The sequence below is a fragment of the Camelus bactrianus genome, chromosome 22 (assembly GCF_048773025.1).
Source record: "Camelus bactrianus isolate YW-2024 breed Bactrian camel chromosome 22, ASM4877302v1, whole genome shotgun sequence".
NCBI classification, from domain to species: Eukaryota; Metazoa; Chordata; class Mammalia; order Artiodactyla; family Camelidae; genus Camelus; species Camelus bactrianus.
Genome location: NC_133560.1, coordinates 22,384,093 through 22,410,715, shown reverse-complemented (window position 1 = coordinate 22,410,715; position 26,623 = coordinate 22,384,093). Strand labels below are relative to the sequence as shown.

The following is a 26,623-nucleotide window of genomic DNA, read 5'->3' as shown; positions in this document are numbered from 1 at the left end:
AAGAAGAATACCATATGATATCACTCATATGTGGAATCTAAAAAAAAGAAAAGAAAAAAGAAGACACTAATGAACTCATCTACAAAATAAACACAAACTCACAGATGTAGCAAACAATCTTATGGTTATCAGGTGGTGGGGAAAGGAGGTGGGAAGGGATAAAGGAGTTTGAGATTTTCAAATATTAACTAGTATATATAAAATAGATAAACAACAAATTTCTTCTGTATAGCACAGGGAACTATATTCAATATCTTGTAGTAACCTATAATGAAAAAGAATATGAAAAGGAATATACGTATGTGTGTGTATGACTGAAACATGCTGTACACCAGAAATTGGCACATTGTAAACTGATTATACGTCAATTAAAAAAAAAAGTACCAGATCATAATAGAGATGTGAGGGCTTCCAGGAGGAGGTAACCTTTGAGCCAGGATTTCCCTTCACTCATGCTGTCTTGTTGAATTACTTCTCTGTGGGGCTGGAGTGAGTTACTGCACCTCTCTGGACCTCTGTTTCCTCTTCTTTCCTCCTGCTTCTCTGCACCCCCATCTGGCTAGTCCTGCTGCTTCTCATCTATCCTAGGCCTGCCCCGACTCGCCTCTGGATGCACCTGTCAGCAGGTGGATCCACCTCAGCAGAGGAAGAAAAGAATCTAGGGCAGAAAATCCAGACTTGCTCAGGGCTCCAGGACCGGCCACCTGAAGCTGGATCAGGTAGGCCTGGAAGGAATGGGGGTGGGGGAGGGGAGTGGAGGAAATTTAGGGCATTTCCTCCAACATTCTATTCATTGCAGGAGGAATGCTTGTCCAAACCCTTTCACTCAGCCACCTCATCCTTCAAACTCACTCTCATCTTGGAGCCTGACCATGAGGAGACCTCAGGGGGTGCTGAGACAACTTTGGGACAGGATCTGGATCTGGTATGCCCCCTTTAGGGCTGACATCCCATTTCCTAGATGGGAAGACTGAGCCCAGAGAGGGTCAGCACAGACAACAGTCAAAGCGAGGGCGGGGTAGAACTCCACTCAGGATCTCCCAGCTCTGCCCTCCCCTGTCTGGACCCTGTTCTCTCCTGGACCCTCACAGCCTTACCCCTCCAGGTGCCCTGTTCAGATGGGGCCCTTTTATCCCCTAAATCTGATGCGAGTAATTCCCCAGCCAGCTGGTTTCTCTGTTCCTGCCTCCGGCAGTCATGTCTCAACCTAGGCCCTGGGCTGCTTGGAGGCAGGACTTGGACTCCTACCAGGCTGTGTGCCCCAGAGGCCAGAGGCTTTGTGTCTCTGAGGTTCCTGATTCTGTGTCAAGAAATGGTACGTGACACCTTCCTGGCCCACGTGTGGAGAAGAGCCCTGGAGATGTTTGCCCTGCTCACCTGGTACCTGAGCAGCAGTCACCTATGCCCGCCCCCCACTCCCCACAAGCCCCTCACCCCGTGTGGGAGGGGCTGATCCTCAGAACTCAGCTTCTGCACCATGTGACTCAGAGCTGATTCCTCTCCAGACTCAGCTGCCTCCGGTTTTAAGTCTTGGGCAGACGCCAGGCAGGGAGGAGGCAGCCCGGCGTGCTGGGATTGGCTGACTCAGCCAAACCCAGCCTCTCCCCAGTTGAGAGGTCAAGCCAGGGATAAAGACCTCCCAGGAGGAGGACAGAGGAAGTTGTGTGGGACTAGTTGCTCCAGACAGAAGGTGCCAGGCTGGGCGGCCAGTGAGGATTTGGTCTGGGGCTGGGAGGGACACTGCCCAAGGCTGGGTGGCTCCAGGGAGAGAGCTGGCCCGGGGTGGTTGAGGGGACGGTGGTTTCCTTGTAACCGGAGCCCCTGGCAACCTCCTGCTGATTCAGCTGGGGCATTTCTTCATTCGTCTCCTTTTCCTCCTTTATCTCTCTGTCTCTGTCTCTCTCCCTTGTCCTCTGGATTTCCCTGGGTGTCCCTCCCCTCTCTGGCTCCCTGTCTGCCCTTCTCTAAGCTCTTCTTGTCCCATCCTCGCCCTCTCTGCCCCTGCCCCTCACTCTCTCCTTCCTCTCCTGCTATCTGTCTCTGCCTCACCCTCCCCACCCGCCCCTGTCCTCACCACCATCCTGTCTGCCCCACAGGATGCTGCAGCTGAGCCTGACCTGGCTGGGTCTCGGGCCGGTGGCAGCCTCCCCGTGGCTGCTGCTGCTGCTGGCCGCGGTCTCCTGGCTCCTGGCCCGCGTCCTGGCTTGGACCTATGCCTTCTATGACAATGTTCGCCGCCTCCGGTGTTTCCCGCAGCCCCCGAAACGGAACTGGTTTTGGGGTCACCTGGGTCTGGTGAGTGTGGGCAACAGGACAGGTCTCAGGGCTCAGGTGGATGGATTTCCGGAGGAGCTGGAAATTGGAGCTGGGGGTCTGGGGTTGGGCTGGGGTCTAGGGCGGCAGAGAAGCAAGGGAGACCTCCTGCCTCACTCCCCAGGCAGGTCCGACCCTCTCCTCTTGGTCCGCTCCACGCCCCAGCGCCTTGCTGTTCTTGCCCTTCCTCACCCCGAGACTGTTTTGGATCATGTTTCTGCCTATCTCCCCACATTAGTGCACATCTGAGGGGCTCTCGGGTGGGCCTCTGGGGGTCCCCTGATGTCCCCATGGTCTTTACTGCCAGTCTTGAGGCCTCCTCAGGGCCACTGTCTGAGGTCCGTTCCCGGCCTGGTTCATTTCTGTTGACCTCAGGCCAGTGTTTGCTCCACTTTGGTTTTTCCACTTCCCCCCCAGGAACTGACCATGACCTCCACCCTGTCTTACCCTGATGGGGGCACAGCTGGGCTGGAGAAGACATGTGGGCAGTCCCTCCTCCTCCTCCTCTTTCTCAGGCACCTTCTTTTTCTTATTTTGTCTTCCACCCTCAAGGTACATCAGTGGGCTGCAGTGTCCAACTTGGATAAAATGGACCACTCCCCGTTTCAGAAGGAATCACTCTGGCCTCTGCCCTAATGGCCAAACCTCCTGGGAGGGGGCTCCTGGCCCACCTTCCTAGCCTCATTCCAGGGGCCCTTCCTCTGTGCTGTGTCAGTTCCCTATTGCCAAATCACACTTTGGACTTTGTCATCACCTGTAAAGTCACCACCTCCAAAGCCATTGATCTGGAGGTTGCATTCTTTGACCACAACCCTACTTCCTTCCAGCTTCTTTTTCCCATCTTCTCCCATCCTAGACCCTGCCAAGATGTCTAGTTAACCTCTACACCCAAGTCCAACAGCTTCCTTTTGATCCTACTTCTTTGGACACAAATAGCTTAGATTCTCATCCTTTGTCCGTGGGCTGAAGTCTCTTGGCAACGGGGCTTTCCTTCACGGCTCTTTGGAAAACCTTTGCCTTATGTGAGCTCAACCCACCACGTCCTCTGATCTCTTTTCTGTGATGATGCTAGAGAAGGTCACAAAACAAGACAGAGGGGTGACATGTAAATCCCCAACTGCCTATTTCCAGTGGGCCTCATAAGACCTCCAGTCTGCTCGCTCTGCCATCTCCTTGTGCACAGAGTTGTTTGCACTCTGCCTCCATTTCTCTGCTTGCTCTCACCTGCTCCAGTCTGGTATCCACCTCCATCATGCTCCTGCCAAATGGCTGTGACCTCTAGGTCTCTAAATCCCACTGACTCCCTCCAGCCCCATCTTGTCCACCTCCCAGCAGTTCTCTGAGCTTGTGGACCACCCTGTCCTCCTGGAACCTCCTTTTCCTCTTGATTCCAAGACACTACCCTCCCCTGGTCTCTCCCCTACCTCCCCATGGTCCCTCTGTCTCCACTTGGCTCCTTCTTCACCCATGTGGGGTACCACCAGCATCCTAACCCCTTCTCCTTCTCTTTCTCCTGAGGCCACCTTCTTATCCAGGGCTCCAACTTGTAAGTGGACCATGAATTCACATCTCTCCTGAGCCCAAGGTCATGTGTCCAGCTCCTTCCTTCTCTCCTCATGTAAGAGTCTCATAAACACCTCATCCCTTGGTCAGAATCTGAACTCGTGGCTCCCTCCCCAATTCTGTCCCCACCCTTAGTCTAGTCCATCCTTCCGGTTGCCCACATCCCATAGTCTGGGGCCTCCAAACCTGCCTCTTTCACCTGTGCATCTGGTCCTAATGTGCTGCCTCCACAATCTCTCCTCCATTTGTCCCCTCTCTGCATCTACTGCCACCCCTGGCCCCATCCAGGAAGTCTCTCCCAGCCTGCTCTCTGGTCTCCTCATTGCTACCATTGTCCTCTCTCATCCACTCTCTCTTTAGCCATGGAGATATTTGTTTGAAATTTAGATCATGCCACTTCTGGGCTGAAAACTCTTCAATACCTGCCTATTGCTCTGAAGATAAAGACTAAATGTTTCCTGGCCAGGCCCTGTGGTCCTCCTCAGCCCTGTGCACGTCACGGACACTCTGAGTTCCTGCTTTATCTCCTCAAAGAACAAGCCCTTCCCACCGCAGGGCTTTTGCTTGTGCTGCTCTTTGGCGTGGAAGCACTTCTCTTCCTGCAGTTACCCAATGAATTGCTCCTTATCCTCCCATTTTCAGCTCAAATGTAACGACCTTCTACAGGCCTCCCTTGACCCTCACAGACCTTGACCTCTGACTTGGCCTTGCTCATACTTACCTAGTGAATTGTCCAATTATTTGTTTATTTTCCATCTCTCCCACTAGATGGTAGATCTGGGGGGCAGACATAATACCTACAGTGGCCCAGACCAGAAGCTAACACACATCAGGCCCTTAATAAATGTTTGATGATGTTGTTCTGGAAGCCTGGGTAACTTCCATCACCTCCCTTTTTACCCAAGGCCAAAGGCATAAGCATCCAGCTTCTGTCCTCTTCTCCCCGAGATCAGCTCATTACAGAAAAGGATGTCCCAAGGTCATCGTGGAGGTTGCCTGAGATTATGGGTCTTGGAATGTTCTCAGCGAGCCCTGGAGGCAGCAGGAATGTTACAAAGTTCCTGCACTTCTGACTCCCCCTCCATAGGCTCAGCCATGGAGGCTGGACTTGCTCACTCGTCTCTCCTCAAGTCTCTCTTCCTGTGTGACTTCGGCTGAGTCACTCTCCCTCTTTGGACCAATCTTTTCAAGTACCTCACGGTCCTCAGGGAGCAGGGAGCAGGGAGCAGGTCATAATGGTGAAAGTGACTTATATTCACCTGCCTGGAGTACCTGGTGGTATTCGTCAGGCTTGGACAGGGCATCCCGAGGGATTGCGGAAGATGCCTCACTAGTTGGTGACCCACCTGCCTTCCCCTTTTAGAGGATGTGGCCTCTGTTTCTTCATTTGTAAATGGCATGATTGATGGGAGTGTCTACAGGTTCAGGAGCAATAGATAGATAGCTAGGATGTATGGTGAGAAATAGATGGAGAGGATGTGCTAGATAGATGGATAGACAGACAGACAGATAGGATGCACTATGCACAGAGCCTGGCCAGCAGAACGGGTTCATAGGTGGGAGCTGCTGTCCTGATTGGCAGGCAGAGTTCACATCTGTCCTTTGGGGTCTGGAAAGTCCGAGGATTGCAGACCCTATACTATGCAAGGAACTGGAGGCCGTGTGGACCAGCCAGAACATGAAAGGATGTGGGACCAAAACCCAAGGACAAGTCCTGAGGCCACCCTACTACCCACAAACCTCCCCCATGGGGATCTCCTCCTGTGGTTGCCCCTGAGGCTGGACCCACTCCCAGGATGAAAAAAATCTGTCTTCTTGAGCCAAGGTTAGCCTCCCTGTGGGTAGAGAGCATGTCTTCTTCATGCAGTGGCTGCAGGGGGACCTGCTGTGGCTGCTTCTGGGGAATGATGGTCCTTGCAGGGCTTGAGGGACTTAATTCAACATGGCTACCTGCCCCCAGGGACTTATGATCTGGTTGGGACCCATCGTCTTCCTCACCATTTTCTACCACCCTGGTCTTGCCTGGTCTGTCACCAACACCACAGGTTCCCACATGTGCACGTGGCGGTGGGTGCCATTGCAGCATCCAAGGGTCGTGAGCCCCTCAACTGCCAAGCTTCGGTGCAGCCCCTGTAGGTCCAAAGACCCCTCCTGCTCTTGGACACCCTTTGTCATCTTTTTCTTTCTTTCATTTATTTTTTCAACCCCTTTCTGATGTTCTGGACACTGCCTGGGAGTCCTTGGGGAGACTCAGCCCAGGCTCTGCCCTGGAGGAAGTCCACTCTTGGGCACACAGAATTAGAGACACTCCTAATCCTGTGTAGTCAGGGTGGGTCTGATGGAGAGACAGGGTCCAAGGGAGCCCAGAGAGGAGGCAAGGCTTCTACTGTCAGGAAGGCCGGAGGCTCTTGGAGGAAGAGTTTTTGGGAGAGGGTCTGGGATCATTAGTAAGCATTTTTTAAGCAAAGAAAAGAAAGTGTATTCTACGGAGAGGATACTCACATTCAAAGCCTGGAGGTGAGAAGTGAGCACCTGGCTTTGAACCACTGGAAGGAGCTCAGTGCCACTAGAGTGCTGCAGGGGGAGAAAAGGCAGAGAGGAGTAGGGTGAGCAGGACTTCGAGACCAGGTAAGGGCAGGGGATTGATTCTGAGAGTGATGGGGCACCATGGGAGGTGTGGAGGTGAGGAGAACAGAGATGGGGAGTTGGAGAGACAGAAATAGGGGCAGAGAAAGAGAGACATACAGAGAAAGAGTGAAGGAGACAGAAAGGACACATAGAGACATCAATGGAGCAAAAGAAATATATATATACATACACACACACACATATATATGTATATATACACATAGATACAAACACATCTATCTATCTGTTTATCTGTTTATCTACCTACCTATCTGTTTCCATCCATCCACCCATCATCTATCTACACACCATCTAATCATTTCTCCATCCATCCATTATCTACCCATCTTTCTATCTATCTAACCATTTTCCATCCATCCATCATTTATCTGTCCACTTATCATCTATCTACATCTATCATGTGTATCCATCCATCCACCTATCATCTACCTTTTTATTCACCCATTATCTATCTATCTATCTATCTATCTATCTATCTATCTATCTATCTATCTATCTATTTATACAGAGAGATGAAGAGAGTGAGGGGAAGGGAGAAGCACACAGATAGACATGGAAAAAGTTGGCGAGAAGTACAGATCTTAGATAACCCAGGCAGGAGGGGAGACGGGGGTTAGTGAGTGTGGTGGGTACGGGATGTAGTGGGCAGTTGTAGTTCCTGAGGCCCCCTGCCAGGCCTGGTCTCATCCCTACCCATCTCCAGGCGAAGAGCAATGAGGAGGGCTTGCGACTGATTGAAGATCTGGGCCACTACTTCCGCGACATCCACCTCTGGTGGATGGGGCCCTTCTATCCCATCCTGCGACTTGTCCACCCTAACTTCGTTGCCCCTCTGCTCCAGGCCCCAGGTATCTCTTCCAGGAGCCCCAAACCCCAGCTTCTCCCCTTCCCCTGCTCCCAGCCCTTCCCACTCCTGGACAGACCAGGTTGAGCAGGGGAATGGGCAGCATTGACAGAGACCTGCTGGATGATCCTGGGCAGGCCCCTGGCTCTCTCTTGTTGACAAACTCTCTTTAAGTTTTGAGTGGTGGAAACTCACACTGTTGAGAAAGGAAATCTATTGATTGAAAAGCTCAGGGAGGGTTGTCTTCAGGCATGGCTGGATCCAGGTTTTAATAATGATGTCTCAAGGCTATGTAGCATGCTAAAGCTTCCCTCTTAGCTCTGTATGTTCTCTGGCTGCCTCTAGCTGCCTCTGATGGGAGGGACCCTAAGCTAGAAGGTGATTTTGGGGAGGGATGTGGCCAGAGTATTGTGGGAGAATACTACCAGACCCCAGGTTTCTAACTGTATCTAGTTGGGTGGAGCTCAGCATCTTAGGGGCACAGCATCCTCTGGTCTCTTTAAGGACAGAGGAGTCTGTTGAGCCCCAACACCTAATGCCAAGTGTAGGGTGGAGGAGGGTACTGAGGCTGTCTATGCCACCCCTGGGCCATCTCTGGGACATTAATGGAACTGTATTGACGTCCTGCCTGGGGCCCATCTGAGGGGCATGTGGGACATGCAGGCGTCTCAGGCCACGCAGAGCTGGGCCATGTCAAGGCGTGTCATGCGTGCTGCTTCATGTTACGGCATGCTAGCACACGTTGGGGCTGTGTCAGACATTCCTGGAGATGTCAGAGCGTGCTGGGGCAAAGTGTCCTAGGTTCCTGTCAGGCATTTTGTAGAGTGCTGGGCTGTACTCAGGTATTTAGAACATGCTGGACCATGTGGGAGCCATGTCAAAGCATGCTGGGACATGTGCCATGTTAGGGTGCATCTGAGCATGTAGAGATGTCTCTGTGGGTTCTGCCTTTGCTCACTCTGTGCTGCAGCCTGGTCTGGTGCCCCCTCCTCCCTGTTTCCTCTGCCCTTGGCCCCATTTCTGCTATGCTGGGCTTGGAAAGGGAATGCAGACTCCTGGCTGGGAGCCCCCATCCTCCACCGAAAGTCCCTCCCCTCCCTCTCTCCATGGCCCCTGATGTTCTGTCTCTCATGTCAGCCACCATCGTACCCAAGGATATGTTTTTCTACAGCTTCCTGAAGCCCTGGCTGGGTGAGTAACTGTGAGTGAAGGGGGCTGGGGACACCTTGGGGGCCCAGGGGAAGGGGCTGCCCTTGCTCACTCCCCGTGGCTGTCTCTGCTAGGGGATGGGCTCCTGCTGAGTGCCGGTGACAAGTGGAGCCACCATCGCCGCCTGCTGACACCTGCCTTCCACTTTGACATCTTGAAGCCGTATGTGAAGATTTTCAACAAGAGTGCAGACATCATGCACGTGAGTTTCTTGAGCCCCTCTGGAGCCCTGGGAAAGGAGGAGTGGCCTCGGACACATATGGTCTAGAATCTTGGCTCTGCTGGAGGGCTTCGGGGGTCACTGATTTTCCTCACCAAGCCTCAGTTTCCTCATCTCTAAAACCAGGATAATAATCCCTTCTTAAAGGGTGGTCAAGATGATGTAATGGAGTCATATTCCCGGCACACAGTAGATGCTCAGAAGGCTTTAGTTTCTAGTATACCTCATGAAACTCTAAATTCAAAACAATAAGCTTGAAAATTGCATAATGGTTCATTCTGCATTACATACCACCTTAAAACTCATGGACTTGAATTAGTGTTTATTACTGTTCATGAGATGATGAGTCAGTTGAATTGTTCCTGCATCTTGGCTGGAATCACTCACATATCCGTGGTCATGGATGGGTTCGGTAGACAGCTCTGCTGCGCCAGCTTCAGCTCTGACACACGTTTGGGGCTTGGCTAGCTGTCAGTTGGTCTAGGATGGCTTTGGTGGGACAATGGACTCCTGTATTTGTCTGTCATCCTCCAGTAGGCTCGCCTGGGCTCAACTGAATGGAGAAGACTGGGCTCCAAGACAGTGGGCAGAAATGCGCAGTACCTCCTGCAGACTAGTTTCAGATCTAGCACCCTGTGGATATACCTTCTGTTGACTGAAGCAAGTCTCATGCTCAGCTCAGATTCAAGAGGTGGAGACAGAGGTTCCACCTCCTGATGAAAGAGCTGCAAAGTCTCATTGCAAAGAGTGAGGGTACAGGGAGGGACGGAGGAACGAGGACACTTTTGCTGTTGTCTACCACTGTGATACTGATGAAGATGATGATGGCAGCTAAGAACTACTTAGCACTTACTGTATATCAGAGACAGTGTGCCGCTTCCACGGCATATGCTGTCTAACTTAATTTTCACAGCCCTATGTGGAAGAGCGGATTATAATTGCCATATTATAGATGATGAAATGAAAGATCAGACAGGTTAGAGAGCTTGCCCAAGATCACACATTAGTAAGTGAGCTATGTGTGGTGAAGCAGGAATTTTAATTTGGTTTGCCCAACATCAATGCAAGTCATCTTAACTGTTACTGAAAATTTGACAGTGGAAAAGCCCAGTGGAAAGCAATGAGATGACCAAAGGCACACAGAGCATAGGAGGCAGATCTGGACCTTCAACCCAGGTCTCCTGACTCCCAGCTGTAGGCTCTTCCTGTCTTGATAGTAACAGCTTCCAGTCCCACTCAAGCCTGGTCTTCCCTGGGGATGGGTGTCTAGGGTAAGAGGACCAAGATTTGGGGTCTAAGGGAGTCCATCTAGGTGGCTGAGGTTGGGGAGAGGCTCAGAGGAGGGAGGTCTCAGCCCGAGCTCTGCTCTCTTCTCTGTCCAGGCCAAATGGCAGTGCCTGGCCTCAGAGGGCAACACTCGTCTGGACATGTTTGAACACATCAGCCTCATGACCCTGGACAGTCTGCAGAAATGTGTCTTCAGCTTCGACAGCAATTGCCAAGAGTGAGTGTCAGCCCAGGGCCTGGGAACATAAGCCATAGACCCAAGGGAGTAGATGGGGGAGGGAGGACTGACCAGGGCAATCAGAAGGGCCTTCCTGGAGGAGGTGGGTCAGAGCTGGACATAGAAGGACAAAGAAGGGAAAGAGAAGGAGCAATCCTTTCCAGTAGGCAGAAATGTTTGATAAAGGCCAGGGGGCTAGGGTGAGCAAGGTGTGTGCAACAGTGAGGAGACACCTTGGATGTGAAGTTGGAGGAGTGCCAAAGAGGACATGAACTTTATCCTGAGGTTTCCAGGGAGCCATGGAAGGTGTTTGAGCAGATGAGGGTCGTGGTCAAAGCTGAACTTGGTCATGTGACTTGAGAGAAGACTGGCTGCTGTGTAGACACAGGAGGCAAGGAGACCACAGAGAGGAGGAATCTTGAGCTTGGTGGAGAAAATGGGGCAGGTTTGGGAGAAACTGAGGAAGAATGGCAGGGCTAGATATTGTGTAGGAGAGAGGAAAGATGAGCATGATTCCCAAGCTCTGCCCTGTGGTCTAGGACATGTGGCAGCTCACAGAGATGGGAGGCAGAGAGAGAAGCATGATTGGAGGACACTCTTTTCTGGATGGCATGTGGTCCTGTTTACTGGCTGGCAGGTGCTTCCAAGGTTCCCTGTGTGTTAAGAGGTTGCTTCCTAAGGCTCTCTCTGGTTGGACCCTGTAGGAAACCCAGCGAATATATTGCTGCCATCTTGGAGCTCAGTGCCCTTATGACAAAAAGGACCCACCAGATCTTCCTGCACATGGACTTCCTGTACTACCTCACCCCTGACGGGCAGCGCTTCCGGAGGGCCTGCAACCTGGTGCACAACTTCACAAATGCCATCATCCAGGAGCGGCGCTGCACCCTCACTAGTCAGGATTCCCATGACTTGCTTCAGGCCAAGGCTAAGGCCAAGACTTTGGACTTCATTGATGTGCTCCTGCTGGCCAAGGTCAGCTTCTCTGGGATCTAAATTCAAGAAGTAGACTGGGCCTTGAATTCCAATGTTAGATCAAAGATCTTGGACTTGATCCAGAGAGTGCTAGGGAGTCACAGAGGGTGCTTGAGGAATGGAGAGGACAGGTCAGAGATAAGTTTTTGACAGGACTGTGCAGAAGGCTGCCTGGAAGGAGTAAACAGGAAGAAGGAGACCAGGGAGGGGGCCTGTGAGGTGGGCTCTGGAGATGGAGAGGGAAGGATCCTGCTTGGATGATGGAGCTTCAGGGACAATTTCAGGTTAGACTCAGGTGTCCTTAGAGCTGGTGTGATTTTGGGGATCTTGCTTCCTGTCCAGGATGAAGATGGGAAGGAACTGTCAGATGAGGACATCCGAGCCGAGGCTGACACCTTCATGTTTGAGGGTGAGGGTCCCAATGTGGGATTACAGAAGAGGCCAGGGTCTCTTCATCCCAGGGACTTGGTGCGTGGGCCCTGGATCATCCCATCTCGCCCAATCCTTCCCATCTTCCTTGTGGGAGGGCCTTAATGGAGGGTGCTGTCCACCCTCTGATGCTAAAGTAGACCCAAGCCTGTCTGTCTGCTCCTCAGGCCATGACACCACAGCCAGCGGCCTCTCCTGGATCCTCTACAACCTTGCAAAGCACCCTGAATACCAGGAGCGCTGCCGGCAGGAGGTGCAAGAACTCCTGAGGGACCGTGAGCCTAAAGAGATTGAATGGTGAGTGCAAGTCCTCATGGCCTTTTTCTGAGCCCCTCTCATGGGCTCTGCTCCCTGGCTGGGGAAGTAGAAAGATCTCTTTGTTGATTCTGTCATTATTGCTTAGTGGGAATAGGAGCAGAGCCCAGAGGCAGGGGCTGGTACCTAGTCTGAATAGCTGGGGAAAGTTTGCAGGCTTCTGGGATAGAAAGATCTAAGTGTCCACATGAATGCTGCACTGACTTGCTATGTGACTTTAGTAAAACCAATTCCCTTTTCTGAATACCGCTTTTCTCTTCTATGGGGGTGGGGTGGGGTGAGGATCTCTCCCTTACAGTGCCACTTGGAGAACTGTGACAATGTGTGCAGAGCAGATGCCATCTAGTACATGTTCAGTAGATAAACTTCTTCTCACCTCCCTTGCTTTTCTCCCTGAAGTTGCATTTTCTCCGGCAAAGACCCTTATTTCTCTTAATTTTTGCTCTTTTCTCTAATTCTTACCTAAGAGTCTACTCCAAGGATTCACAAGAGATCTCTGGGGGTAAAAAAAGCTATCCATCTTTTTGTTGAGTAAACATGTCTATACTGCTCCTTTCCCAACTCACAGTCTGGTTCCATTCAAGTCCTACATGGACAAGGCCGGGCCAGAGAGGAAAGGAGGTGAGGACTGATAGCGAAGCACTGCACATGAATTCACCACCCTGAATGTGGGTAGTGGACAGTGGCCAGGCCAAGGGGACAGCTTGTGCAAAGGCCAGGATGGAAGCATGCAGGAGTGAGCCTGAAATGTCTGGGATGGAGTAAAGGTGGCTGGATCCTTGTGAAATATACAGTGTGAGGATCAGAAAGGCCCCCAGTAAAGCTGGAGCTGTTAATGGAAGCCCTTCTTGGAGTGCTTTGGAAACCATGTTAAAAGTTTTCAAAGGTGTCAGTTCAAGTCCTCTGGGGAGCCAATATTGGATAAAAGATAGACGTGGCAGGGATGCTGCCATCAGGAGTGTGTAACACTGGGCAGAAATGGTCAGGCAGTAGAGGCCCACTGTGTTCAGTCTTTGACTTCGGGCTGCCTAGGAAAGTGTGGCCTTGGCTTGAAGACTGCAGCAGAGCCCAGAGGCCTTATAGCTGGAGGTGGTCAGCTAATGGCACTCCTTGCAGCTATACGGCAAGTTCTTTCTTGAAGGGAGATCTATGACTAACATTGGAGGGCAATGGGGAGCCATGGGAGATGTTTGAGCAGGGGAGAGGCAGGGCAGATGTGAATGTTAGAAATATCTCCTTGCAGCTACAGGGGCAAACTGGAGGGGGTGAGCTGCAGTCTGGGGGTCCAGAGGGGAAGGTTCTGGGCCAAAGACTGAAGGATGGAGAGGAAGTATTGGACTGGACAAACATTTTAGAGATAGTGCCCTCAACTTCAAGGCTTTGCTCGGCACAGCAGTCCTGTGAAGTGGAAAAATGTTTTTGTGATTCTCCCAACTTCAAAAAATTATGCACTCGGTAAAAATCCAAATAGTACAATGGACTTTACAATGAAGCCTCCCCCAACCCCCAGATTTATTGAGAAATAATTGACATATAACATTATGTAAGTTTAAGGTGTACAACATGATGATTTGATATATGTATATATTGTAAAATGATCACAATAAAGTTAGTTAACACATCCATCACCTCACATAAGCCTCTGTCATGCTGGTGTCCTAAACCCATTCCCTTCCTTCAATGGTTTCCTCTGTCCTTCCAGACCTTGTTCAGTCTATACCTACATTTATCGGTTCAGTCTCTCTCACCTTATTCATTCTGTCTTGTCTCTGTACAACTGAGAGTATATGCAGAGCATTCGGGCATGCATGTTGACAATATAACTTCAAGTTCCTTTCTTAAGTTTCAGAAAATTAAATTTGAATTGTAAAGTCAATAATGAGAATAGTTTTTTTTTCTTTTGACACAAAATGAAACATCCTGCATTACATTAGATTATTACAGTTTAATCTAAATACAGACACATTTGGTCACTTGTTCTTTTCACTCAATAATCTGTCTCAGCAGTCCTTCTCACTGAGGGTAAGTAGCATTGCTTCATTTACCCAGGATGCTTCTGTTGGGGACATTTATGTAAACATTTTCAATTATAACAGATATTGCCAAATTGCCTTTTAGCATCTCTGTATTGATTTACCCTGCAGGGTATGATGGACTAGTTGATCTCTATATTTCCCCTTTTGATAGCTGTATAGTATTCCATCATATGGATAGACCATAATTTCTCTAAATATTCCCCTATCAATGGACATTTGTATAGTTTCCAGCCTTTTGCTATAATAAACATGATGTAGTGAAAATCCGTTTAGCTTATATGCATGGATGTCTCTCTAGGACACATTCCTAGAAGTGGTGTTATGGATCAAAGACCATTTGAGTTTTACAATTTAATAGCTCTTGGCAAATCTGCTCCTACAAACAGATTTTGAGAGTGCCAATTTCTTTGTATCTTCACTGATAGTGTGCATTATGAAACATAAAAATTTGCCATTCTGCTAGGTGAAATACAATACTTTGTTATTTTAGTAAACAGTAATTTAAGTATGAGTAAAGTTGAGTACCATTTTCACATTTTGAACAACCATGAATGTTTCTTTTTCTGTGGAGTTTCAGTTTGCTTAATTTGTCTTTTTTACTTTGAGGTTTTTTTCCTGTTTATTTTTTTTTTCCTTACTGACTTATAACAGCTCTTTAAATATAAAGAAAATTAGTTCTTTTCTGTTATGCAAGAATTAGTCCCCAGATTGTCTTTTGACTTTATTTTCATTTTGGTTCATTTATTTGTAGTCAAATTTATTAATTTTTGTCTTTTACAGTTTCTGTGTCTTTTTAAAAATCATTCTTGGAAAAGCCTTTCATACTGTGAGATTAAAATGTAAAACTCTTATTTGTTTTCCTCTAATGGATATATTTATTTTAAAAGATTTTATAAAAAATTTAATTTTATTTATCTAATATTTTTTATTGTTTTAAAATATTTAATCCTTTGTTCCATATGAAATCTATACTGATATAAGTACTGAAGTAGGCATCTATTTTTTTTCTTCAAATAGCGAACTAATCGTCCCAGCAGAATTTAAGTGAATATTTTGTGTTTGTCTTAGGATTCTAAATAATAGCTTCACAATAAACTACATTTATTTATATGTTTGGGTCTATTTCTGGACTCTATTCTGTTCTATTTAGTTATATATTAATACATAAGCACCAAGCAGTCTTCATTTATCATACTTTAAAAAACATTTTCATATGTGACAAAGTTGGTCAGTCCTACCTCACTGCACAGCTTTTACAATTTTTCTCTTGCATCCTTGTTTTTCATTTGAATCCTGAGGATCAGTTTGGGTAGTTCAAAATATATTCTTGAAATTTTTAATTAATTAGGATTTTGGACCTCAGTTGTCAAGGACGGAGTTGATTGTGCCCCTTGACACATGATTAATTGTCATCATTTTCCCATTCAAAACTTAGTCATTTCCAGTCATCCCAAATCTTCACGTCCAACCCTCCAACGATGTGATTCTAGAGAGCCCAGTCCTTTTGTTTATATAATTTGTTGTTCTGAGTGGATGCATTTTAAAATTCACAATTATGTATTACATGACAGATTTCATGATGGTTCTTACCCTTTTCAGAAATGTAGCGCTATGATTTTATTAGACATCCATGGTTCCACGTCCATTTAGATAATTACTTTGAAGCATCATAAACTTTCCTCTCCAATCCCTTAGTGCTGGATATCCAGGCTGCTTCCATCTCATCACTGCAATGAATGTCTTTGTGTATGTGACTTTATTCACCTGTCTGAGAATCTCTCTGGGATAGAAACCCAGGAGCCAGCTTGCTGGACTGTAAATCACACATTGCCTTTCCTTGACCACGCTGATGCCCTCCCGTGTGGTGGTCCCTGTCCACACCTCCACATATCAGTGCATATCACTCTACCCCACACCCCAGCCACTCCTTACCAGTACCCACCTTGTTAATTCTCACCCCGAATAGATGTGAAGTAACATCTCACTGCTATCAAATTTCCATTTCTCTGATAATCAGTGACTTTGAGCATCTCTTCATGTTTGAAATCTCCATTTGAAATTCCATGAATTCCTAGATGGTGTCCTCTGCCTACTTTTCGCTTAGAGACCTGTCCTCTCTCTTGTTGATTTGCAGAAACTCCTTGTATATTCAAGATAATTGTTCTAATATCTGCACATTTATTGCAGATATCTCATCTGAATGTTACTTTGGTCCATGGTGTCTTTTATTAAAATGAAATCCTTAATTCTGTGCATATTTATCCATTTCTTTTTGTCTTCCAGCTTGTGCTTTTGGGGTTTTAAGGATTCTTTCCTACTCCTAAATCACGGAGATGCTTCCTACATTATCTTTTTTTTTAACTTTATGGTTTTACCTGTCACATGTAAGAGGAGACACCACTTTGTATATGGAGTAGATGAGGATTTGGGTTTTTTTTGTTTCTACATCACCAGTTATCTGCATACCTTCTACCAAACTATCCATCTGCTGCCCAGGGTTTTCTAGGGTTTCTTTGCCAGATGATGTTCTTACCTATTCATGTACCATCTTCGAGCTCTCTCTCTCCCCATGGGTCTGTTTTCCTGTTCTTGCAACAATACCACACTGGTTTTTTTTGTTTTTTTTTCATTACTACGCTTTTGTAGTAGGTCTTACTATCTGGTAGATTGGATTCTTCTTTGATCTTGTATTTTCAGATTGAGCTATTTCTTGATGAACTTTAATTCAAATTGAGTAAGATTACTAAGTTCCCCCTGCCCACCCAAAGAAACCAAACTAAAATTTTTGTTGGATTACATTGAATATGTTGATTAATTTAGAAAGAACTGACACCTTAATAATATTAGGTCATCTCACCCTAGATTGTGGAGTAGATCTTACTCATTCAAATAACCTTATAAGTCCATGACAGAGATTCTTTTTTTCATTTTAAGCTATTTATATAATTCAAAAAGCTTTTAAATGCAAATATATTAACACTTCAAAGGATACCCTCTGAGTGTTGCGTTTTGCTCAGAAATGCTTCTAAAAATACCAGGCTGTTTTCTTCTAGTAACTTCTGTGGTTTTGATATTCTAATGCCTAAATCTTTGATCCATCTGGAATTGATTTTGTTATAGGAGTGAGGGACAGAGGGAGGCAGAGAGAGGGTCTCACAGGGCAGCAGAAGGGCTGGGGGGTAGTCTCTGTTTTTGCCCCTGGATAATTGTCATGGGGGTTCCTTAGGGACGACCTGACCCAGTTGCCTTTCCTGACCATGTGCATCAAGGAGAGTCTGCGGTTGCATCCTCCAGTCACAGTCATCTCTCGCTGCTGTACCCAGGACGTTGTGCTACCAGATGGCCGGGTCATCCCCAAAGGTACCCAAAATGACAAGGGGAGGAAGGTGATGGCCCTATCAGCTGAGACCTTGTCCTGACTGTCCTCTCCTCCCCAATAGGGAACATCTGTGTCATCAGCATCTTTGGGATTCATCACAACCCATCAGTCTGGCCAGACCCTGAGGTGCGTCCACCACGGGGGAAATCAGATATTCCCCCCTCCACTCTATCCACATCTGTCTTTTTTAGGGGTGTCTGGGTATCCTGAGAAAGCCCACCCAGCAGCCCTGCCTCTCTCTGCCTCCAGGTATACAATCCCTTTCGCTTTGATCCAGAAACCCCCCTGAAGAGATCACCTCTGGCTTTTATTCCCTTTTCAGCGGGGCCCAGGTAAGGCCAGCACGTGTGTGAGGTGGGGTTGGGGTGAGGATGGTAGTGGGTCTCAGGGAACATGCAAGCCCACCTAGGGGTCTCAGGCACGGTTAGACTCCTTCTCTAACCCTGCAGAAGGGGATGGGTGTCCCAGGTGGTTTCTGGGCATGACGAGACCTGATAGGGGTCCCAGGTGCAGTCATTCCCCATCCTGCCACAGGAACTGCATTGGGCAGACGTTTGCCATGACTGAGATGAAGGTGGTCCTAGCGCTCACGCTGCTGCGCTTCCGTGTCCTGCCGGATGAGGAGGAGCCGCGCAGGTTGCCGGAGCTGATCCTACGCGCGGAGGGCGGACTTTGGCTGCGGGTGGAGCCACTGACCGCAGGACAGCAATGATCCACTACCTCCTGGCCTGGGATCCACGCTGACATGAAACACCTCACTTTGCAGATTCCTAGGAATAAAACTGTGCTGTCACCCCTGCCTGAGCCTCGTCTAGAACCAGCAGGGGGCCCTTGGGGCCTGTGAGGATCCAGGGTGTGGGCGTGGCCTGTGAGGATCCAGGGAGTGAACCTGGGGGACGGGGTAGTGGGGGATTGATGTGGGAGCTGAAGCTCCATCTTGGATCACGAGGACAAGACTACTCTTTAGGAAAGATGGAGCAGAGAGCTAGATGCAGTCAGGGTCAGATGACCCTGGATCCACCATTCCCTGCAGTTATACCACCAAGGTCACCATCCCAGTCTGCCATCTACTAGCTGTTCGGTTTAGGGGAAATCGTTTACCTCTCTAAGCCTTAGTTACTTTATCACATAATAGTAGCCACCTTATTGTGCTGTTGTGGAGTTGAATAAGCAAGCATGTGCAAAATGACTGATTCTGTATCTGGTAAGCATCAGTACTCAGTATGAGTTAATTTCCTCCCTACTTTTTGCACCATTTTCTCAAATTTAAAATGTTTTAAAGTCACAAAAGTTATATTTAAGTTTCGGGAAGTGTAGGAACTTACTGTTGAAGAAAACTATTATTAGAAGGTTCAGTAAATTCAAAATCTCCACAGTTACACTGTTAATAGTTGCAAGGGGTTTTGATGTGAAGATAGCCTGAAAAAAACATTTTTCCCCCCTCAGAGAGGCAGGACTTCATTTTCACCTAGATGTTCTAGGAAGTGGAGGTCAAGAGGGTACACAATAGTGAGAGGAAGATGGAGGAGGGTGGTGGGGGATGGGGAGGCAGGTTGGAGGCCCTTCAGCACCAGGGACAGCGGTTGCCCTAGGACTCGCCCTGTTCAGGCCGTCGGGGGTCCTGGGATAGAGTCCTAGCCTCAGAGCTTTTCAGGAGCCTAGAGGTTAGGGGCCAGAAGACTTACTGGCTGCAAAACAAGAAAGAAACCCTGTAACATGCAATGAATAAATATTTAATATATTCTGAGATGAAACCCCATTTGTTTTTCTTTGCCTTCAGAGTTCTTATTTAAAATGTTTTTCTTTTCCTTCAAATGATACCTCGTCATAGAAGAAAATGCAAATAATAAAAAGTAAAAAATACAATCATATCCATAATCCAAACACGTCAAACTAATCACCGTCCATATTCTATCCCATATAATGCCAAATTTTAAATTTATATGTAATCCTTATACAAGTAAAATTTTGAATTTACATCTAAATGTATTACATTTACATGTAATCTCCTTTTTTAAAAATGCTATTTTACTGACTAACAAGCACATGGAAAGATGCTCAACATCATTAGTCCTTAGGGAAATTCAGATCAATGCCACAATGTGATACCACTTCACATCTACTAGGATGGCAAGAATATAAAAAATGGAAAATAACAAGTGTTGGTGAGGACATGGGGTAATTGGAATTCTCACACATTGCTGTTGGAAATTTAAAATGGTGTGGCCACTGTGGAAAACAGTCTGGTGTTTCCTCAATAAATTAAACCTAGAATTACCCTGTGACCCAGCAATCCCACACCAAGGTATGTACCCAAAACAATTGAAAACAGGTGTTCAAACAAAAACTTGTACACTTGTAAATATCCATTAACAGATGAATGGGTAAATAGGATGTGGTATATCTTAACAAGGACTATAACTGAGTCATAAAAAAGAATGAAGAATGGAGACATGTAACATGGATGAACTTTGAAAGCATTACATTAAGTAAAAAGAGTCAGACACAGAAAGTCACATATTATATGATTTTATTTACATGAAATGTGCAGAACAGGCAAATCCATAGAGATATTTCCAAGAACTGGAGGGTGGGGAGGGAAATAGAGAATGACTGCTAATGGGTATGATGTTTCCTTTTCAGGTGATGCAAATATCTTGGAACTAGATAGAGGTGGTGGTTGCATACACTGTGAATGTATTAGATGCAAGGAATCAAACAGTTTATAATAGTCAAAGTGGTGAATTTTTTGTTATGTGAATTTTACCTCAATCAAAAAAATGCTATTTTATCATACACTTTTCTTGTTAATCTGGGTTTTTCATATAATAATATATCGTGAACCTCCTTCCATAACATAAAATCATCATCTTGGGTTTTTTTTTAAACCTTTACGTGTCAAGTATTCAAGCCACTCTTTATTTTTTTTAAATGACATTCTGTTAGAAATAATTTAGTTTATCTCACTTTACAAGAATTATCTTTATTCACCTTGATGGCTTGAGATATCACTGCCAATGATAAATTGAGTTACTTTAAATCAAATAACTTTTGATGTAGAAAATTCATTTTTAAAAATTATTTATTTTTTTACCTGGGGGTCAATTAGGTTTATTTATTTATTTATTTAATTTTTTTTTTTCAGTGGAGATACTGGCAATTGAACCCAGGACCTCTTGCATGCTAAGCGCACACTCTACCACTGAGCTATACCCACCCCCTAGAAATTTCATTTTTATAACAATAGATACACATACACTCATGTAAGATGTGAGTGTGCTTAAACACTTTTCATTCAACACTTAAGTCCTGATGACTCCATAGACATTGATGTTTTTGGTCCTATTAACAGAAATAGACCATTGGAAGGGAGAAGGTGATGACACTTCAGGTCCCCCAGGTAAACAATGATTTCATCCTCACACCAGTATTATGCATTGGAGAGATTTACTTAACCAAGGTCGCTCATTTGATGAGTGGTGGGATAGAGGTAAGTTTGGTCAGCTTGGTTTCAGAGGTCATGCCTTACCTTCCAGAGAAATGATCTTCAAGGTGTGTTTCAGCCCTAGGTACATCAGATCACCTGGAGAACACTTGCAGGCTTACCAGATGAGACTCTTTGGTGGGTGGTGCCTAAATTTTTATATGGAATACTTTTGACAGGAAATACATTCACTCATGTAAAAAATAAAATGCACAGTGAAAAATAGCCATCTTCCATAAGTCCTTCATTTTCCCAGTTTTCTCATCTTTAGGTAAGCACTTTGTGCATATCATTTCATAGTGTATTTATCCAGATAATATATGTGCTTAGTTACCCTCTGCCTCATCTTAAAACTCTGTGTACATTTAGAAAATTTTCAAAAAAGTAAGGTTTTCTGTATTTGGTGTAGACGTTCTGAGTTTTGGCAAATGCCTAGAGTTGTGTAACCACCACTACCATTGTCACACTTGGTAGTCAAAAGCCTTTCAGCCTAACTACTGCCAAACACTGATCCATTCTCCACCCCTATAGTCTGGCTTCTTTCACTTAACAGTGCATTTATGATTCATCCGTGTTGTCTGCATTAATACTTTGTTTCTTTTTATTGTTAAGTAACGTTCCATAGTATGGATGGGCCATGTTTTCTTCATCATTTGGAGGATGTGTGGATTGTTTTCAGTTTTGTGCTGTACTGAACAAAGCTACTATGAATATTTGTGTACAGATGTTCATTGCTATAATCACCATATTGTACATTAGATTCCCAAACTTGTTAATCTTATAAATGAACCCTTTGACCAATATCTCCCCATGTCTCCCACTCCCCCAAACCCTGGTAACCACCACTCTACTCTTTGTTTCTTTGAGTTTGTCTTTTTTAGATTCCACATGTAAGTGATATCATACAGTACACTTCTCCCTCAGTATCTGCGGGGGTGGTAGGAGATTGGTTCCAGGACTCCCCGTGGATACTAAAATCCAGGGATGCTCAAGTCCCTCATATAAAATGGTGTGGTATTTGCATTTAACTTATGCATTTTCTCCTGTATGATTTAAATAATCTCTAGATTACTCATAATACCTAATTAAAGGTAAATGTTATGTAAATAGTAGCTGGTGTGCAGAAAATCCAAGTTTTGCTTTTTGAAGTTTCCCTCCTTGTATATTCTTAATCCACAGTTGGTTGAATCTGTGGATGCAGAACCCACAGACATGGAGGGCTGCCTGTGTTTGTCTTTCTCTAGCTTGTTGCACTTAGCATAATGTCCTCAAGGTCCATCCACGTTGTCACAAATGAGCGGGTTTTCTTTCTTTCTCATGGCTGAATAACAGTCCATTGTACATGTTTACCACATCTTCATCCACTGAAGGACACTTAGGTTGTTTCCATATCTTGGCTGTTATGAATAATGTTTCAGTGAACATGGGAGGGCAGATATCTCTATGAGATCCTGGTTTCAGTTTTCCTGGATTATATGGTTATATGTTGTTTTATTTTTAATTTTTTGAGAGATCTCCATACTGTTTTCTGAAGGTGTCTGTGTCTTTTGAAATTTCTGTCATTAATGTATGAGAGTTCTATTTGATCCACATACTAACTGGCAGTGTCAGTTTTCCCCCAGCCATTCTTACAGGTGTGCAATGATATATGACTGTGATTTTAGTTTGCATTTCCTAATGACTACGATGTTGAACATTTTTTCTTGTGCCTTTTTGCCATTCATATATTTTCTTTGGTAAAGTACCTGTTCAAATCTTTCCCCCATTAATTTTCTTTGGATTATTTACCTTCTGATTGTTGGATTTTAAGAGTTCTTTATATATTTTGCATACAAGTCCTTTGTGATTTGCAAGTCTTTTTTCCTAGTGTGTGGCAGATCTTTACCTTATCTTAAATTTCTTTCACAGAGCAAAATTTTAAAATTTTTATAAAGTGTAATTTATCAAGTTTTCACAATCATGTTTATGGTGTTGTATATAAGAATTCTTTGTCTAACCTAAGGCCACAAAGATTCTCTTTCTTTTTTCTTCTTAAAGTTTTACATTTTTGCATCATTTAGTTCTATGATCCATATTAAGTAAAATTTTGTATATGGTGAGGTATGGGTTTGGCTTTTTGTTGTTGTTGTTGCATATAGATATCCAATTTTTCCAGTACCATTTATTGAAAAGACTATCCTTGTGCATTGACCTGCCCTGCATGTTTTGTTTTGTTTTTTAATACAGAATCTCTTCTGTTCCATTGATTTCTGTGTCTAGTCTTTGGCCAATACCACACTATTATGATTCCTATTGTTTTATAGCATGTCTTGAAAGGGGTATTGTAAATCCTTCAGCTACATTTTCCCCTTTCAGAAAAATTTTGACTATTCTAAGTCCTTTGCATTTTCATGTAAATTTTATAATCAGCTTATCTACTTCTACAAAAAGTCCTCCTCTGATTGTGATTTCTTAGAATTTGTAGATCAGTTTGAGGAGACTTAACATCTTAACAATATTGAGTCTTTTGGGGGGGATGGAGTAATTAGGTTTATTTTATTTTTATTTTTATTAATTTATTTTTAAAATGGAGGTACTTGGGATTGAGCCCAGAATCTCATGCATGCTAAGCATGTGCTCTATCACTGAGCTATACCCTCCCCTCCTTGAGTCTTCCACTCCATGAACATTGTATACCTCTACATTAATTTGGGTCTTCTTGGATTTCTTTCATTGGTGTCCTGAAGTTTCCATCATAGAAATCATGCATGTATTTTGTTAAGCCTATACCTGAGTATTTCACTTTTTGTGGTGTATGCTACTTGAAAAATGATATTTGAAAACATCTTCCAATTGTTTGTTGCTAGTGTACAGCAGGGTTGGCAGACTTTTTCTGCAAAGACCTATATAGTAAATATTTTAGGCCTTGCATACCATGTTCAGGATCTCTTCCTCCTCTTCTTCCCACTCCTTTATAATCCTTTAAAAATATAAAACAATTCTTTGCTTATGTATCTTACAAAGACAGGCAAGAGGCCATATCTAGTACATAGCCCAAATAGTTCGCTGACCCCTGGAATATAGAAATAAAATTAATTTTTTTATATTGACCATGTATCCTGAAGCCTATTGGGTCACTCCCACTGGAATACAAATAATGCTGTATTACTTCAATTAAAAAAAACCTACCCTTGTCCCCACTTTCCCCCCAGTTAATGCATCATTTCTTTCCCCCACCATGAAGAAAGTCCCTTCAAGAGTTATCTATACTTGGAGTGTCAAATGTCTCCTCTCCCACTACACACAGGCTTTGACTTTCCACTAAGGGATGTGATGGTGAATGAATGAGAGACAGGGAGGAGAAGAGGCATGGGTCCAGTGGTTCCTGTGTTTAATTCTCAAGACATAATTCAGGTCTAGTCCAGTCACTAGATGCTGTAGGGTGCTCTTTCCTCTCCTGAGTATGTGTTGGAGGCTCCCTCTGCTGGAAGATTCTGAGACAACAAGCTCTAAGTCATCTGGTCTCCATTAGTTCAATGTTTGTGTGTGTATGTGGCTGTGTGACTCCATATGCGATTGTGTGTAAGTGTGCAACAGTGTGCACACATGCATAATAGTGTGTGTATGTGAGTGTATGCATGTAATTGTGTGCACGGGGAAATGCATGTGTGTATGTGTGCACGTGCATGTGTGTGTTTGCATGCACATGTGTGTGTATGTAATTGCAAGCACACATGGGTGTATGTAAGTGTGTTTGTGTGACTGTGTGCACACAGTGTATATGCGTATGTGATTGTGTATGCAGTTGTGTGCATGTGTGGATATATGTGTGTGGATGTGTGTAGGGGTGTGAGTGTCTGTTTTTTGAAGTCACTGAACCACTGTAACTGTCTGTACCAGGCTGTGTTCCTCACAACAATTGCTGTGGGAGGCCCCCTGCCCCTGTCCCCAGACCTCAGCATTGCAGTGCAGGAGGACATTCTGGAGAAATAACACTCTTGGATAAAGTCCTGACTAAGGACTGGTGAGTGCATGTTCTCTGCTGTCTCCCAGAGGGACTGAGCCCATGGTGCCCACAGTGTAAGCTTTCTTGCTAAAGCACACTTTACCTGTTGCCTTCCCTTCCCCATCTCACTGCCCCACTGCCCTACTGGAATTTCCTGGAATCACTTCTCCAGCAAACAGCTTGCAGTTGAATTCTTGCCTTCAAATAAATTATTTGCACTTGAATTCTTGCATTACAGTCTACTTCCAGAGAACCCAAACTAAGACACTCACATAGGCTTGCTACTCCAATCCCCAAGAGCCTGTTATTTTCCCCTTTTTACTGAGGAGAAATGTGAAGCTCAGCGAGGGCAAGCCTCTTGTCCAAGGTCACACAGCTGAAGAGTGGCAAAGCCCAGCTTTGACCATGAACCATCTGATCCCAAGTCTGGTGCTTGCTCTTTTCCTGGGAGCCTCTTTCCTGCTAAGAGCAGAGAGAATGAACGGGGAATGTTCTTAGCCTACCAGATCACTGATGTGTGTGCCAGCGGGACCTATGGCTCATGGCTGGTGCTCATGTCCTCATTCCGTCATAAAATAAGAGAAATAATGACAATTACTTATGCTTGGTGATGAGCCAGGGAGGGTTGTAAGCACTTAACTCATGTCAATTCATTTGATTTTCACAATCACTTTGTCCTTATCCTCAATTTTCAGACAAGAAAATTGAGGCACAGGGAGGTAGAGAGATCTGCCCAAATTCACACAACTGGTCCTGATTTGAACCCCGGCACCTGGAGTCCTTGTTCTTAACCACAATGCCCTCTGGCTTCTCACAGGTGTCTAGGCATGACACTAAGCATGCACTAAGCATTTTTCCTTTTAAAAATATAATTTATAATTATATAGATTAGTAATTATAATTAAAAATGCTTTGCAGGCTTCATATAAGAAAAGGAAACGGTTAAATGGATACATTTAACAGAAAAATTCCTTCTACTCTGCCCTCCCATTCCAGGTGTTGGTTGTAATTTTTCAGATATTTCTGTTCCTACATAAATGTTGACACTCACACAACTGGTTTGCTGAGGTATCCAGTCCCTTTGGGGAATGCAACAACAGTGGGGTCCTGGCAAGGACTTCTGGCTAAATAAGGGTGGATTTAACTAGGGGACATTTACAAATTACAGGCAGTGTAAAATAAGGAATGTTGTCTGCCATCTGGTTCTACAAGGATTAAGTCATTCGCCACTACAGTTGCTAATTCAGTACAAAGAACAGAATGAGGCACACTGTATATTGGGAAAACAGGCAGAACAAGACTTCAGATAGCTATATTTCAGAAAAAAATTTTATGAACCCAAATTCTAAGATTATTAACTGAAAAATCTGCTCCTTATGACTAGCAGTAATCTTCCACCAGATGTATCTTGAATCGTAAGTACCCTTTAGCCGAAATCACATATATTCTGACCCCATACTGGATCTATTCCTTTAGTTCTAACCTTTGTGCTCTGGTGCCTGAGCTTAGTCATGCTGGCTCTACATCTTTGTAAAAGAATGTTGCCTATAGCCTGAAATAGATAAGATAACCCATTCTCAAGGCTCTGCCTCCCAAGATTGACCTTTAAATCCAAAACAATTTTCATTCATATAGCAATAAAAAGTTGAAGAACAGAGAATAACATTTGTGTTGTTGGAGGTTTACAGAAACATCATGACCAGACCTGAGTGGACAGC

At 45.3% G+C, this 26,623-nt stretch overlaps 1 protein-coding gene across 3 annotated transcripts; it reads left to right on the top strand.

The window, feature by feature from the left end:
* The first annotated feature begins 1,598 nt into the window (after window positions 1–1,598).
* On the top strand, window positions 1,599–18,229 carry LOC105074541 (cytochrome P450 4F3). Of its 3 annotated transcripts, none has more exons than XM_010962111.3 (13): window positions 1,599–1,690; window positions 2,097–2,295; window positions 7,229–7,373; window positions 8,507–8,560; window positions 8,653–8,780; window positions 10,181–10,302; window positions 11,007–11,277; window positions 11,620–11,686; window positions 11,874–12,003; window positions 17,284–17,417; window positions 17,498–17,562; window positions 17,686–17,768; window positions 17,971–18,229. In XM_010962111.3, exons 2-13 carry the CDS (start codon window positions 2,098–2,100, stop codon window positions 18,146–18,148), a joined length of 1,575 nt encoding a protein of 524 aa, XP_010960413.1. In that variant the 5' UTR covers window positions 1,599–1,690; window position 2,097; the 3' UTR covers window positions 18,149–18,229. The 3 variants fall into 3 exon arrangements, with proteins under 3 accessions (XP_010960413.1, XP_010960414.1, XP_074206641.1); XM_010962112.3 differs by having other exon boundaries at window positions 1,619–1,709; XM_074350540.1 differs by lacking the exons at window positions 1,599–1,690; window positions 2,097–2,295 and adding an exon at window positions 3,006–5,701.
* The last annotated feature ends 8,394 nt before the right edge of the window (window positions 18,230–26,623 follow it).

Coding starts and splice junctions, on each gene's coding strand:
- LOC105074541 (XM_010962111.3), top strand. CDS start 2,098: ATGCTGCAGCTGAGCCTGACCTGGCTGGGTCTCGGGCCGGTGGCAGCC. Junction 11,278..11,619: donor ATGTGCTCCTGCTGGCCAAG/GTCAGCTTCTCT, acceptor CTTCCTGTCCAG/GATGAAGATGGGAAGGAACT. Junction 11,687..11,873: donor TGACACCTTCATGTTTGAGG/GTGAGGGTCCCA, acceptor TCTGCTCCTCAG/GCCATGACACCACAGCCAGC.